This window comes from Populus euphratica, unplaced genomic scaffold, assembly GCF_000495115.2.
Source record: "Populus euphratica unplaced genomic scaffold, PopEup_1.0 scaffold19.1, whole genome shotgun sequence".
NCBI lineage: Eukaryota > Viridiplantae > Streptophyta > Magnoliopsida > Malpighiales > Salicaceae > Populus > Populus euphratica.
Window position 1 is genome coordinate 3006507 of NW_011499853.1, and position 15093 is coordinate 3021599.

At 29.7% G+C, this 15093-nt stretch overlaps 1 protein-coding gene across 3 annotated transcripts in view; it reads right to left on the reverse strand.

Annotated features, from left to right (window-relative positions):
* LUG (transcriptional corepressor LEUNIG) overlaps positions 1–2193 on the reverse strand; it is an 8971-nt gene extending 6778 nt beyond the window's left edge. Inside the window, exons 1-5 of one of the 3 annotated variants that reach the window (XM_011021441.1) lie at positions 2084–2193; positions 1684–1771; positions 996–1093; positions 765–874; positions 4–80 (exon numbers count right to left, since the gene is read on the reverse strand). In XM_011021441.1, coding sequence (XP_011019743.1) covers positions 4–80; positions 765–874; positions 996–1093; positions 1684–1715 — 317 coding nt within the window. In that variant the 5' untranslated portion in view covers positions 1716–1771; positions 2084–2193. Of the gene's footprint in view, positions 81–764; positions 875–995; positions 1094–1683; positions 1772–2083 lie in introns of all 3 variants that reach the window. The other 2 variants (XM_011021442.1, XM_011021440.1) reach the window with 2 other exon arrangements.
* Between the last annotated feature and the right edge of the window lie 12900 nt (positions 2194–15093).

Sequence of the window (15093 nt, forward strand, 5' to 3'; positions counted from 1 at the left end):
GGCTGCTGCTGCTGCTGCTGCTGTTGGTGCTGTGGTTGTTGACCTTGCTGCTGTTGTTCCCGTGCTTTAATCAACTGTGTCTGAAGTTTCAATAAGTCAAAACTTTCCAATGAGTACCAAAAGTTATTACTTCTATGAAATTTGCAAGAAATATTTTAAAGTTTAAACATCTGGCATCGATGTTACAAGAGCACCAAATGGCTGATTCAGTTGAGGATTTAAATGAGCATACATATCTAAAACTATTTTACAAAATCCCAAAGAGCCACCATCTGGCATCGATGTTACAAGAGCACCAAATGGCTGATTCAGTTGAGGATTTAAATGAGCATACATATCTAAAACTATTTTACAAAATCCCAAAGAGCCACCTCTGGACAAGCAGTTGGCTGAAGTTACGTCACCATGCTTGCAATGAGTTGTTCATCCAACTAAGAATCAACAACTAGTTGAGATATTGTCAGGCTTTTTGGCATCACAGAAGATTTGGATGCCACCACAATTTATCATACCATCTAGGAGAGGAGTCTAATATTGTTTTCAAGAACAAGGTTTCGCTGCATGCAGAGAAGAAGCCTGACCCTTGACTCAGATACTCTGATAATAGTTTTGCAGGCCACAATAAGATATTCAGAATAAGTAAGTCATTGATTTGCCTCATCAATGCCTCTTGGACAATCACAACTTTCCTTCTCTCCAGCACTCGTGACACAAATAAACCTTAAGGGAAGAATGAGATACAGCAGAAAGTCCAGAAAACCAACCTCAATGTAAGACGCAGCAACCTCTGAGTGCTTCTCATTGGTCCTAGCAATGAATATATCCCAGAACACTGACCACCATTCAAAGAGAAAGCCTCCAGGTGCATCGATAGCTGGAAAACCACGGTAAAAAGTCAAAACCATGAAAGAAATTAAAAATAAATAAATTATAAACAACCGTAGCCAACATAAAGGCTTTCTCTTGCCCTTAATCATAAATCCAAAAACACTTACCTACAGGGTCAGATGACACTTTTCCTTCAGCTTGAAAAGCCTGGGCAGAAGCCTTCAAGTCCCTTTTTACCAAATAATCATGGATATACACATCCAACCTGTTATCCATCCAAAAAGTTACTCGATTCCATTTATATCAAGAAAAAAGGAAGAAGAAAAAGGCTTCACCAACCCTAACAGCTGCGAACGGATAATAAGTACAAACTATTCACCCAAAGCAGACATCATAGTGAATCGTGTGAAGAAAAGTATATAACATGGACAGAATCCAGACCATAGATACAAGATTCCCAAATGTTGTAGCCAGAAAAGGAAATAAACCCGCAACCCAGTGATTAAACCTCAAAACTATACAAAATCTTAGCTTATCCACACAAAAAGAAAAATATAGTTAAACACAAAAGGTATTTACACCTTAAATATAGCAGAAATTCAAATTCTAAAATAAAAAACATCAACAACCAACCAACAGTAAGGGAAACACAAACCCTAAAATTCTAGTTATGTACAAGTAACAGCATAAAAGAGCTTCAAAGAACAAAACTTTAGTCCAAAAACAAACATAAGAAACAAAACCCAGAATAACCCACATGCCAGAAACACCAATCAAGAACAGAAACATGAAAGAAAAGAGCATTAGAACAGAAAAATGTGAACTTTCAATAATAAATAGAGAAAATGAACTTACATTTTATCAGCTTCCCAGTTGGTTTGAGACATGTTTTTGAACCTTAAACGATTGTTTTACATACACACTGCTTTAGCTCTCTTTGCCTCTAAAAATAGCAACCCAGAAAATAAAAACAATAAATTTATTAGTACAAAAAAATTTCGCCTTCAATATATAAATCAAATCACTAATAGAACCCCAAAAAAAAAGAGTGATAAAGTTCCAAACTTTTTTTAACTTTTTTAGTGATAAAAAGAGCAATGAAGAATCTATCAGTGCAAGAGAAATAGAACCTCTAAATTTAGAAAGAAAATTAAAAAAAATGTTTTTTTTAAATTAATTGAATAAAACCAAACTCAAAAGAATTTAAAAAAAAAATATTTATGGGAAATCAAAGGAAAATTAAATATCGCGATACCTGAAAACCCAAAAATGAAAATTACTATATTTTGTTGAGAATAAAAAAATTATCTCTGTAGCTCTTGGTGGATTGCGAGTTGCTGTTGCAGATACATAAGGGCTTTGGTTGGCTCAATTTACTAATAAACCCTTAGGACCTTGTCTAATTTAGTCTGAGCCTCAAGTTTCGGGACACCTTTAGGGTTGAATGACTGAAATAACCTTGCACGTTAGTAAAGTTTCTGGTTATTTTGGAACATCATTGTGTGTTTGTCAAGGCAACGGAGGAGTTTTGTGTAAATTGATTGTGTTAGATAATTGTTACACTTTTCTATGTAGGCACTCAGGTTTTCTTTTTTTATGAACTAGCCAGACAACTTGGAAATTTTCGTATGCTACCCAAAACTTCTAGGCTGACTTCATCTTATCTTCATGTATAGATTACGGCTCACTCCTAGATTAAGATTAATTTTAAATTTAAAAAAAATAAAAAATATTATAATAACAAAAAAAACTATAAAAAAACTATTAATATTATTTTATTGCGTCAAACTTAGTTAAACCATTACATTACGTGATATTATTTTATTGCGTCAAACTTAGTTAATCGAGTCAATGATAATGATATTTTTTATAGAGTTAATTGTATTAAGTCAATGATATTTTTTATAGAGTTAATTGTATTTTTTCTATCAACTTTAATTGGTTCATACCATAAATTTTTGTTATTGAGTAACTATTAGACTAAAGCCTGACAACCCAAATATCTTATTTAAATATATTATTTAGAATTATTAAGAATAAAGATAATAATGAGTGCATTAACAAGTCACATATAAAAAAGAAGAAAACAAGAGAAGCATTAAAAGGGTTTTAAAAAAAACATAACTCAAAACCCCTAATTTAATCTTTATTTATTTATAAATTGGTTAGTCTTTTTTAAACTTGAAGTCTATTTAAAAGCTAGTCGAAATACTCATAATCAAACATCAAAATGAAAAGCAAGGTTTCAAAGTCATTAATAGTGATATCTAATCTTACAGGTCAAGGTTGTTATGGGGACATCTCGACCAATTAATTATGTAAAAGGAGCTAAAATAAAAAAATAAAAAAGTTATTATCTAATTTTATGATAACTAGAAACCATAATTGGTCTTTAGAGATTTCTAGATAAGAGATTAATTATGCTGAATGAAAGATGAAAATCATCTTAGAACAAGTTATGTAATGAAAGTTGCTTCGAGTTAATTCTTAATGATACAAATATATATTATACTTACATACTAAGAATTTATTTAAGTTAACAGGTATGTGTTTACCTATTAATAGTAAAATATTTATAACTTCCAAGATAATGACATAGGATCTAGACCTAACAAGAAGGCCTGGTCTTCACTTTTAGAATACGGGTATAAGATCTAAAAAATGATAAATGAGGTTTTGAGTCGTTTCTTTTCATTAGACAACTTCTATTTTTATTTTGAAAAAAAGTAAAGTTTATACTTCATGAGTATCTATTATTTTTAAGAATTTTACCATATTCATGACAATTCCCTAGCAAAAATAAAATTTAATATATTTTTATTTTTAAAAATCATAAAGTTTCAAATTCTTAGGAATATAACCCTTTCAAATATTATATCACTCATAAGTTGATTCTTTGATCAAAATAAAAATAAAAATTTTATTAACACATCTTTTTTTCTTAAAGAAAATGACATAATTCTATTTTTATTTTTTTCCAATGAAACTCAACTTCTTAATGACAAAGTCCTTTTAAGGATTATACCGTTCACAAGTTGATTACTTGATGAAAATAAAATTTCATTTACTTGTTCTTCTTTAAAAAATCACACTTTTGAGATGACAAAATTTAAATCTTGGGGATATAACATGTTGAAGGATCATATCATCTCTGAATCTATGAAAACCCATATAATTGCTATTAAAACACAACATAATCACACACACACACATATATACAATGACATATCATTTAAATAATTTAATGTAGCTAAATTACTATAGCAAATATAATTTAACCTAAAAATAATTATTCACATAAAAAATCACTCTAGACAAAAACAAAGACTAATAATTAAATAAACTTTCACAAATCAAAACCCAACACATGTCAAAAATAGTTTGAAAAAAACATATATCACACAATGGTGTTTAAAATTGACCTTTCACGAGTCGCGAGAGTCGGTTGGAACTAAATTGAAGTGGCTAAAATGGGAAGAGGCAATATTGGAGTGTGAACTACATACATAGAAAGATATACTGGATTGTGAATATTGTTTGCATATACTGGTAGGTTAGGAAAGCATGTGAACTAGCGGATCAATTGCTCCTTCTTCTTGCTTTTTACCCGAATAGTTTATATCATTATCGTTCACAAATGGGAGATTGGTGGCTATAAAGTTTTGGTTTGTTTTCTTCTCTTTTTGTTAGTGTTTTTTCATTGAATTTCCAAGTTGTTGATGTTATAAACTATTGTTATGGGTGGTCTGATCAGGGTTGTTGTTGTCGTGAGTGGTGTTTGATTGCTATATAGAGGTTGGGTAGAAGTGGTGGTGTGTTTATCTCGGTAATAACTTAGTTTGGTTTAACAGACAAACTATAGAAAAGAGATAAAGGGTTAATTACATTTTCTTCCTTCATCTTTTTTTTCTTGCACCTTGCTTTTGCTAGGTTTTTAGTTTGCTATGGTCATGGCATGAATATCTCTTAATCTTTTTGTGTGCAGGCTCTTTTGTGTCTCTTTATTTATGTATTTATATTATATGGGATCCAGTGTAAAAAAAAAAGCTATGTTATTAAATTTTATACTATTTTCCTTATTGATTATAAATTTCTAATGAAATAAATTTCATCTTATCATAATGAGGGAAAGCCTGAAATTTATGGTTGCATAGATTTTATCTATTTTATACATCTATACAAGCAGCATTTATAAGATTAACCACATTTATAATTGATCACCTTCTTAACCAAAACTTATGCTTTAAAATAAACCTTTCGATGAGCGAGAGCTTGAGATCATAGAGTAGGGAGAGGAAAGCAAGTGTGAAATCATCCGCCATTCTTCAATCAATTTATTGCTAAACCATCACCTAATCATTTATTATTCTTTTATCAATTTATTCTATCTCAAGCATGAATGTTCATTTTTAAAGACAAAGTGGTCTTTTCTCTTTTATTTATTAAGAATAAATGGAGGAGTTAGACAAAACACATGAAGGGCACGCTCTAAGCATTTCTTTTTTTAATCCAACCCTAAACAATGTCTTTTAACCTTAAGATTAGGGAGAGAAGTAAAAGCCAATGTCCAAAAAAGTGATAAAGGTGGGGATATATCATCTCTTTCTTTTGCTAAATAGAGTATGTATCAAGGATCAACTTCTATTCTTCTCATCAGAAACCTTCTAAGAAAAATGGACTTTTATGCTCGAGATCGAATACATATTAAAAATTGAAAGAGTATATATCAAGGATCAACATATATGTATTGTGTTTATAAATGATGAAAGAAAAATTAAGAGATGATAATATATTTATCCATAGGAGAGGAAAAAAGGAGAGAAAAATGGAGAGAATACTTTCTTTCATAACCCTGTCCGATTTGGAGAGAAGTTAGGAGAATATTTTTTATAAACTCGAGGAAGATTACACGTATAAGTTCTTAATTTTTAACGCTTTCCCTTGTGACAATAATAACATATATAAATTCAGCATGAAAACAAGACAGATGAACTCAATTACCATACAAATGGACATGTTTTTTTTAAAGAAAGGAAAAATAAATATATGTAATCTAGATGAAACTATAAGGACTTTTTTTAAATATATCAAAAACTAGTAGGCCTTAATGGAAAGCAAAAAATTTACTTTTAGAGGTGGTCTGGATTCTTCAAAATCTAGTGACATTAAAGAATGTATTATGATCAATAAACAGATAATAACACAACAACCTTCTATTCTCTATCCATTTTACATTTTGATAGATTCTTTGAATCAAATTTTTATAGTCTCAATAAAAATATGTCAAATGAACTTATCCTTTGAAGAATTAAAAGAGAAGTCTTGTTTGTCACCTTCTTCTACTTAGACAGATAAGAAATGAGTGCACATTTTATTTTTTCAACAAACATGCACTTCTAAATATAAGTTTTGATTGAAATAGGCACAAATAATATTCATTCGAGCGATGACATGAGTGCACATTTTATCATTTTACACTAATGTTTCTTTGATGGACGAATTATATTTGATATCTTTAATTGCCATGAGAGTTGAAGGTATACTTTCAACAAAACATAAAAAACATCTTTACATATATTATATGAACAAATTAATATTTGAAAATTTTAATTTATTGCTCCAGGTTCGTGCATCGCAATGTCAAAATCACGACGAAATTTTTAATCACCAATAAAAAATAAATAACAAAAAAGAAATAACTGGTGGAATTTTTTCAAGGTGACATCTTATAAAAGCATGTTTAAGAACACAACTAGTCACACTTTCCTAAAAAAAATTTAATTGTTTTTATTTAAAAATGAATTTTTGATGTTCTTGTATCGTTTTAACGAAATTTTTAATAACCAATAAAAAATAAATAACAAAAAAAGAAATAACTTGTGGAATTTTTTCAAAGTGACATCTTATAAAAGCATGTTTAGGAACACAACTAGTCACACTTTCCTAAAAAAAATTTAATTGTTTTTATTTAAAAATGAATTTTTGATGTTCTTGTATCGTTTTGATGTACTAATATCAAGAAAAAAATTTTAAAAAATAAAAAAATTATTTAGATGTATTCTCAAGCGAAAAACACTTTGAAATTGAATTGTTATCACAATCCCAAACACACTCTAAGTGGGTGTTTGATGTTGTGGTATAAAATTATTTTTAAAAGTATTTTTTAATTAAAAATATATCGAAATTACATGTTTTTAGATTTTATTTATTTTTACACCAATACATTAAAAAACAACTAAAAGGTAATAATTGATGCTTTTTTATATAAAAAACAATTTGAAAAGTATTTTGTAACGTAACCAAACACACTCTAAGTGGGTGTTTGATATTGTGGTATAAGATTATTTTTAAAAGTATTTTTCAATTAAAAATATATCGAAATTACATGTTTTTAGATTTTATTTATTTTTACACCAATACATTAAAAAACAACTAAAAGGTAATAATTGATGCTTTTTTATATAAAAAACAATTTGAAAAGTATTTTGTAACGTAAAAACAAACACTCAAAATCAAAGAAATTTTAGGTTTAGCAAAATCAAGATGCTTAATTAAGATATAATTAGTTATTTGACACATGCTTCATTGTAAATCAGATAATTTTTTTGGCAAAACAATATGCAAGCTTTTCAAATGTACTTTTTAAAATTTATAATTATAAGTAAAAAAATGATATGGATGCATCTAACTAAATACATATAGAACCATCTATATCAATAACTACAAAAAACAAAATATTTATGCGTCTATTCAATTCATCCCACTGCAAATCGAGTATTTTTTCCTAACACAAAAGAATTAATGTACAGGTATTATTAGCATGTTTTTTAACATTGAATAAAAAATATAACCATAAATGAAAAGGTCAATATTTACTTATAATAAAAATCTGTAAGATCTCAAGTTAATTTTTAATGTAGCAGAAGAATGGAACAATGTAGCATTTATTACAATTAAACATCTTTATATAATGATTTTTTTAAGAAACAGGTGTAAAGGAAAAAAATTATAAAAACAAATTATAAAAAAATAAAGATAAAAACAAAAAAAAATGGTATAAATAGGCAAATATAAAGTGATAAATATTAAAAGTGTAGAAAACATAAGTAATGTTTATTTTCAAAAAAATATGTAAAGAACAAAAGGGAAAAGTAAAAAAACTATTTACAAAAAATAAAGATAAGAAGAAAAACAATGATAAATACATCAAGTGTAAAATGATAAAAATATCAAGTTTAATTAGCGAAAAAAGATATAAGAAAAACATGTGTTAAAAAATTACAATTTTGCCACGCCACCGTACCAGTACAGTAAAAACTGAGAATTATAATTTTTCAACTGCTATACTGAAAACAAAAGAAAAGATGTATGATTATACTATCTCTACATGGAAACACTATAATATACAACAATGATTGACTAGCTTGATCTGTGATGAAATTGCAAAGAAATGAAAAGGAACGAAGGAAAGGACCGAACAAGTCAACTCATCAATTTTATTTCACTCATTGTTTGCTTTATTGCTAGATGTGGTTTTTGTTCTTCGAGTCTCGACCAAAACCACACAAGCTGGCCCCTCAGTCAATTCTTGAAGCTGTTCGATTCCATTCTCTGCAGACAAAAAGTAAACAATATATCATACTAAAATCTTGGAAATGGTTGATTTTGGCAGCTTTACAGAGAAAAATAAAAATAAAAATAAAAACACTTCTTGCATAGGAACGGAGTTTGCCTATGTCCTATAGGGGCTTCGGCCCATCAACCAGGTCTGATCTTGCTTCAGTTGGGCCTTCAAGTGCTCTTGGATTGGGAAGAAGCAACTGCAAACTTCGAGCCCATATGATTTGAAATAGAGCTCCCAGTAGCTTCCTCATTCCAGTGTCATTGAGTCAGCCCGGCCATCGGATCGAACCAGAACTCAATCAACTCGAATCCTTCCCTAAGTTAAGTTAAAAATACCAAGTGTGGGTTAACCTAAGTGATCTATTAAATCAATCCATATCTTAGTTAAAATCTGAATTGAATTTTATTTTCAAACATATAATATTATTCTAATCAACTGGAGTTAATTATTGTTAAATTTTTCTATGTTAAATTGATGTTAGCCGCTCCCGTTGTTAACTAGAGATTTCAAGTCTTAACCTTTTCTTTGGAATGAAAAAAGTACATCCCACCACCATTAACTTCAAGTTATTGGGTCATCAGATAGGCCTGATTGTCCACCAATGATTTTAAGCCTATAGGCATGCATCTGATTAAATGGAATTGGGCTCAATGGGCCTATCTCACTAGCAAACTCATGCTCACAGGCTGTAACCAGTGTTTACCGTCCAGAAAAGACAACGATTAAAATCAATTCTCTGGTCATTGATTAAAGATGGTCCATCCTCCATCGCTCATTAAATTCAGATGCTCCAGGAATTTAGGGCCGTTTTAGGATATTAGCGCAAAAAATTAAAATATTGATAAAATAATATAATTACAAAAAGTTTTCAAAATCTAAGTATATAAAAGAGTTTTAATTGAAAAATGTTATATTAAATAAATATTATATTTTAAAACTTACCACTAAAACACTCAGTTAAAAAAAATATAATTTTACAATATATTATAGTTTCGAACCGTGATTATTTGTTTTATTTTACCGTGCTAATTTAATTTAAAAGAAATGGAATATTATGGTCCTTCAACAACATTATTGTGATTTTTATCACTATCCCAGTATGTAAGAAATCCAGTACTTCTCTGAAGTCTCGTCTCACAACAATTGATCGTTATCAGAAGGTGACAATTTGCATTGGAAGAAGGTTATCCTATATGCTGTTGTTTAATGGATTAGACTAGCTGTGGCCTAGACCACACCCAATACAATACACGAGTACTAGCCTAGATCCCTGAATATTCCAAGTTGAAGACAGAGGACAAGACGGCCACTGTAAGGTCTTCGTCCTTCTCGTTACACCCACATGAGTTTTGGCAAAAACATAATGCAAGAATGTTAGACAGAGAAAGCCATTTTTCTCCGTTAAATCGAAGTGGACGTTATGGATCAGCAGGGAGCGGTGTTGAAGCAAACAAGCGTAGCTAGTCGAGGAAGGCGGGCATCGAGAGGTCTCTCTCTTCTTTATTTACATTTCTACACTCTTAGCTAGCAAGCTAGCTAGCTTGTCAGCTTGAGAAGGGCTGCCACTAAAGCAACATACCACTGAGATCAAGTGGACCCAATTGAATGAAGAAACTAGAAGGAAAGGGAATGAATTCTTTCTCTGGGGACCTTTCTCTCATATCATCATCATCTCATCACTACCAAAGATTTGAAAAGTAAAAACAAAATCAGCAGTGAGATGACAGAAAATAAGGGTTTTGTTTTGTTTTGTACTCTGCCAAATGCAGTGCTAATCAATTTCTCACGAGTAATATTGCATGAAGCAATAAGGCATGCATGCACATCAATCAGTTCTTTGATTAGTACAAGTGCATGCCATGCCCATACTTGCATAGAGACGCCCCCCTGCCCTCCTGCCTGCATCCACCCCTAGGTTAATCCCATCTTCCCATGCACGCACCTCTCATCCATGCCACTGAATTCCCTTCGTATATTTAATCATCCAGGTAGTTAATATACAATTAATTAAGCCCCGTAATTAGATTAATCTTCACTGCATGACTATTACTGCTCTTAATTTTACTCAATGTTTATCTTGGAAAAATCAATAATGCTACTATAAAAAATCCTGCATTGCTAGGGCAGCGGATTCTACCAGCGTGGGGGATTCAGCTATAACTAAATCAACAGTACCATGATGCATCATGTTGATGAGATAATCCAAGCTTTCGGTATGAATTACAAGGATGGAGATTTTATTTATATAGGTTAATTAATTGATGGGTGGTACGTTGGATTTTTTTTTCAATGGATGGTTATCTTTTTTTCTGTAAAAGAAAACCAAACCGTTAGTTTTGAAATTGATAATCTAATTTTTCAAGAACAAGATATTTTACCACAAACTTTAAATTTATTGATGGAATTTTCAATTGATATTTGTATTATCATTTTATTAGTAATTAATTTACCAACAAAATCATCAATAAAAATACTCTGTCGGTGAATTTTGCATCGATAATTTTTTGTTTATAGGTAAGTACATTGGTAATAAAAAATATTATTACCGATAAATTTACCGATAAGAAAAATGAGTAAAAAAAATTACCCGCTTTATTCCATCGGTATTTCCCTCAACAAAATACCATATGTAATTCTATCAGCAATTATTTAAAAATATTCAAAAAACTTTATTTTACAAAACTATAAAATAATTAAATTAATATAAATCAACACTCTATAACACTCAAAATGCTTGGGAAAAAAGAAAAAAAAACAACTCAAACAAATTTGCAACAAATAAATTCAACTAAAAAAATTCATTTGAGAAAAAATTTAAAATACCGTAAATAAATCCAACTAAAAATTGATCTCATATGTGAAAAATCCTACAACAACATTTATACAATTATTAAGAACAAAAAAAAATAAAAATAAAATAAAAAACAAATATGATGAAAAAAAAACAAAAAAAGAGAAAAAAATCTTACCTGAATGTAGTTGCAACTGAAGCTAAGAAAAAAATTATAAAGTATACTAATTAAAAAAAATTGAAAGAAAATAGAAGAAAGTAGAAGAAGACATACCTAAGCATGGAGGATAAGAGAAGAAAAACAAATGGATATTGATGTTTTTTACATAAGGAGAGAAAGAAAAAGAAGAAGAAAAAAAGAAATTGGTATGTTGTGAAATTAGAGATTCTAGATTTTTTATTGGGGCTTTTACTAATGGTTTAATTGATAGATAATTAAATATTAATATTTTTAATCATTCAATTGGTAATATCATCTGTAATGTTTAATTTAATGAAAATTTTTTTGAAAGCATGAAATATCACCGATGACTTTTCAATCTGTCAGTTACTCCGTCGATAATATTTAATTTAAAATTTTAATTTAATCTAAAAATTTTATAAAATTATCAAATAACACCGATGACTTTTCAATCTGTTTGTGATTTTATCTGTAAAGAACAGTAATTAACAGTGCATTTGGTAAGTAAATAGTTCAAGAGCTCTCTTAAAGATACCGACAAAATTTTTTTGTCGGTTATTCTTTTTGTAATTGACATGATAAATAGTATTTATAGTTTACTAATGGTTTTATCGACGAAATATTCTAACGGTAATTCTGTTGGTACAATCACCACGTCGTCATTTTTTTCTTTATTTTAATTATTTTGTTTCTCAATGTAATTCTTTCGATATGTACCAAAAAAATATTACCGTCAGCAAAATCTGTCGGTATATTTTTAATAAAGATATTCTCTTAGTATTTTTATTTTTATTTATTAATTTTATGGCAATGATACATAATATTACTCCTTTGGAAGGAGACAAATCATTATGCAGAACATCTCTTAAATGAATCCAGTGACATATAAACCAAACTCATATATTTTTGTTTGATATATAAAATAAGAAAAAAAAATCCCTATAGAAGCCAACTTTTATTGTCACGATTTGACAGTCCATTAATTAAAAATTGAAGTTTTTACTATAATCAAGCAAGCGAGGATGTGCAGAGGATAATTTGAAACTGAGAAAATTAAAGCACTCAGTCATGGTTATTAAACTTGGTTAGAAACTTGTCAAACCAAATTCTCAAATTTTATTTCAATATTTTACATATTTTAAAATGTTTTAAAATTAATTTCAGGTTGACTTAATAATTTATAAGTTAGACTTGTCAACCTGGAATCTAATATAAATCTGATTTATTTCAAATTATTTTAAATATTTACCTAGCTAGCTATTCCACCACATTACTGATTTAGTAACACCTAAATGAGGTTTAGCTAGGTCAATTACAAGGAAGTGTTTTCTTTACATATTTTTTGTTCACAATGAGAATTTTTTAATTTTTTAAAATGAAAGACTATGTTTTAAAATTAGTTTGAGTTAATTAATTTGAGGTTAACTCAGTGACTTACAAGTTAGACTTATCAACCTAAAACCTGCCAAGTTGATCCACCATGCTATTGATTTAGTCACACTGTTTTCTTTACATATTTTTGCTAAATAATAAAATATTTTTAATCTTTTTAAATGAATTAATATTGTTTTAAAATTAATTGCAGTTTAACTAATGACTCATAAATTTACTGATGATTCAAAGACCCATGCCCTGACCTTAAACAGTTTCAAACTCAAAGTGGGGCCCGGCAACTATCCTACTTGTAATTGAAGGGAAAAAAACAGGTCAATATTTACGTCGGAATCTGAAAATACATTTTCGCCATGGACACTCTTGTCTTGCTCTATCCTATTCCTGTATAGAGTATATTAGTATATCTATTCTGTGTATCTCCGATTCAGAAGCTCGGGAAAGGCATACGGGACGGAAGAGTGAAGGGCGAAGGGAGAGATATTTAATAGCGAAGCTTACTGTGACATCAGGTGCATGCAAAAAGGGTTTGAAATGAATACAAGAGGAGAAGAGCTGAGAGAAGGTGTTTCATAAAACCATGCAATCTGCCCGTCTCTGTCAGGCAGTCCTTTCCTCCCTGCCAGGATTTTGGGTGGATGATCATAACTGGTCAGTAGGAAGCGAAGGAAGTGACGCAAGATTTCATCACTCGTGAGAAGGCGTGCATGGAAGCGTGTGATGCGGATTTCGAAATCAATGCAGAAACCCCTCCTTCCTATCCTCACTTGGACTTTTCCTCTCCATTGTCTTACGGCGGCAGATGGAGAAAGAGATGTAGAGGCCAAGCCAAGGCTTGCATCATCACCATCATCAACGCAGTACAGAGAGAAAGAGAAAGAGAAAGAGCAAGAGAATAGGGTTTTCTTTTCTTTGGTTCTGATAACAGAGGAGATCTGTCAATCCGTTTCTGCAAGCTTCGTACAAATAGTCTATGGAAAAGGATCAGAGCCCCATCATTGTCTCAATTATCAGCCCCAGAGAGAGAGCGAGAGAGAGGGAATACCAGCTAGCCAGTATTGTATATATACTAACTACTGATCAGTATATAATAGCGACCCTTTTACGCACCTTGTATCATTATATATACACACACACCCCGCACACACATAGATACAAACACATTTATCATTGTGTGCTGTTATAATTTAGAAAAAAACAGTAAGTAACTTTAATTCAGTTAGTTTAACTAGTCAGATTTTATATTTATTTTTTAAAGGTTATTCATTTGAATTTTATAAATCTTAAAATTATTAAAAATTTATATAATTATTAATTTTAAAATTATAAAATTAGTTGAAATATATATTAATACTTATAATAATAATAATAATGATAAAAAAACAATCCAGCAATAAATTAGTTGAAATACATATTAATACTTATAATGGTAATAATAATGATAAAAAAACAATCCAGCAGTTGTGATCATACTGCTTGCTTGAGTGGGGCTAGAGCCAGCAAAGGTAAGGTTGTCCGGTGTGCAGGACACAAGTCCATTTCTATATATGTCTAAATTTTTAGAGTCACGCGCATGTACCACGTTTGCAGACAATGGAAAGAAGCTCTACCATTCTTTGGAACTGGTTTTTCACCAAGAAGATGAAGTCCATTAAGCTATCCGATGGGACTCGTTTTTGGTCAAGAAGATGAAGTGCATTCAGCTTGCCTGTCTGGTGATCGATTCATGAAATTTAGTGTATGTTAGAAATATATTTAGTTTAAAAAATATTAATTTAGTATTTTTTAATATTTTCTGATCCCTTCAATGTGCTAATATTAAAATAATAAAAACCTGTTTTTTTAATATTTTCTGATCCCTTTAATGTGCTAATATTAAAATAATAAAAACCTAAAAAAATATTTTAAAATAAAAAAGTTTAAAACCATATTTAGTATATGAATTGAGCTGAAATTGTTATTGGGTTTTGAAAACACACGAGAAATTAAATAAAATTTTGTATTATAAGAGACAATTAAATATTAATTTGAGATTAGATTCCATTCAAAGGATTTCCCAGCTTTCTTGTTATAAAGGGATAAATATAGCATTAATGAGAAATTAAAGAATATGGATTACAAAACCAAAACTAAAAACAAACACAGTCATCATCAATACATATCAATTCAATTAATTCTCACTTTTGTCACAATTAAAATCAAACATTTTATCAATTCGATTCCTAATATTTCCATTATTTCTCAATTGAATCCTTCTATCCACTACTATATTTACTA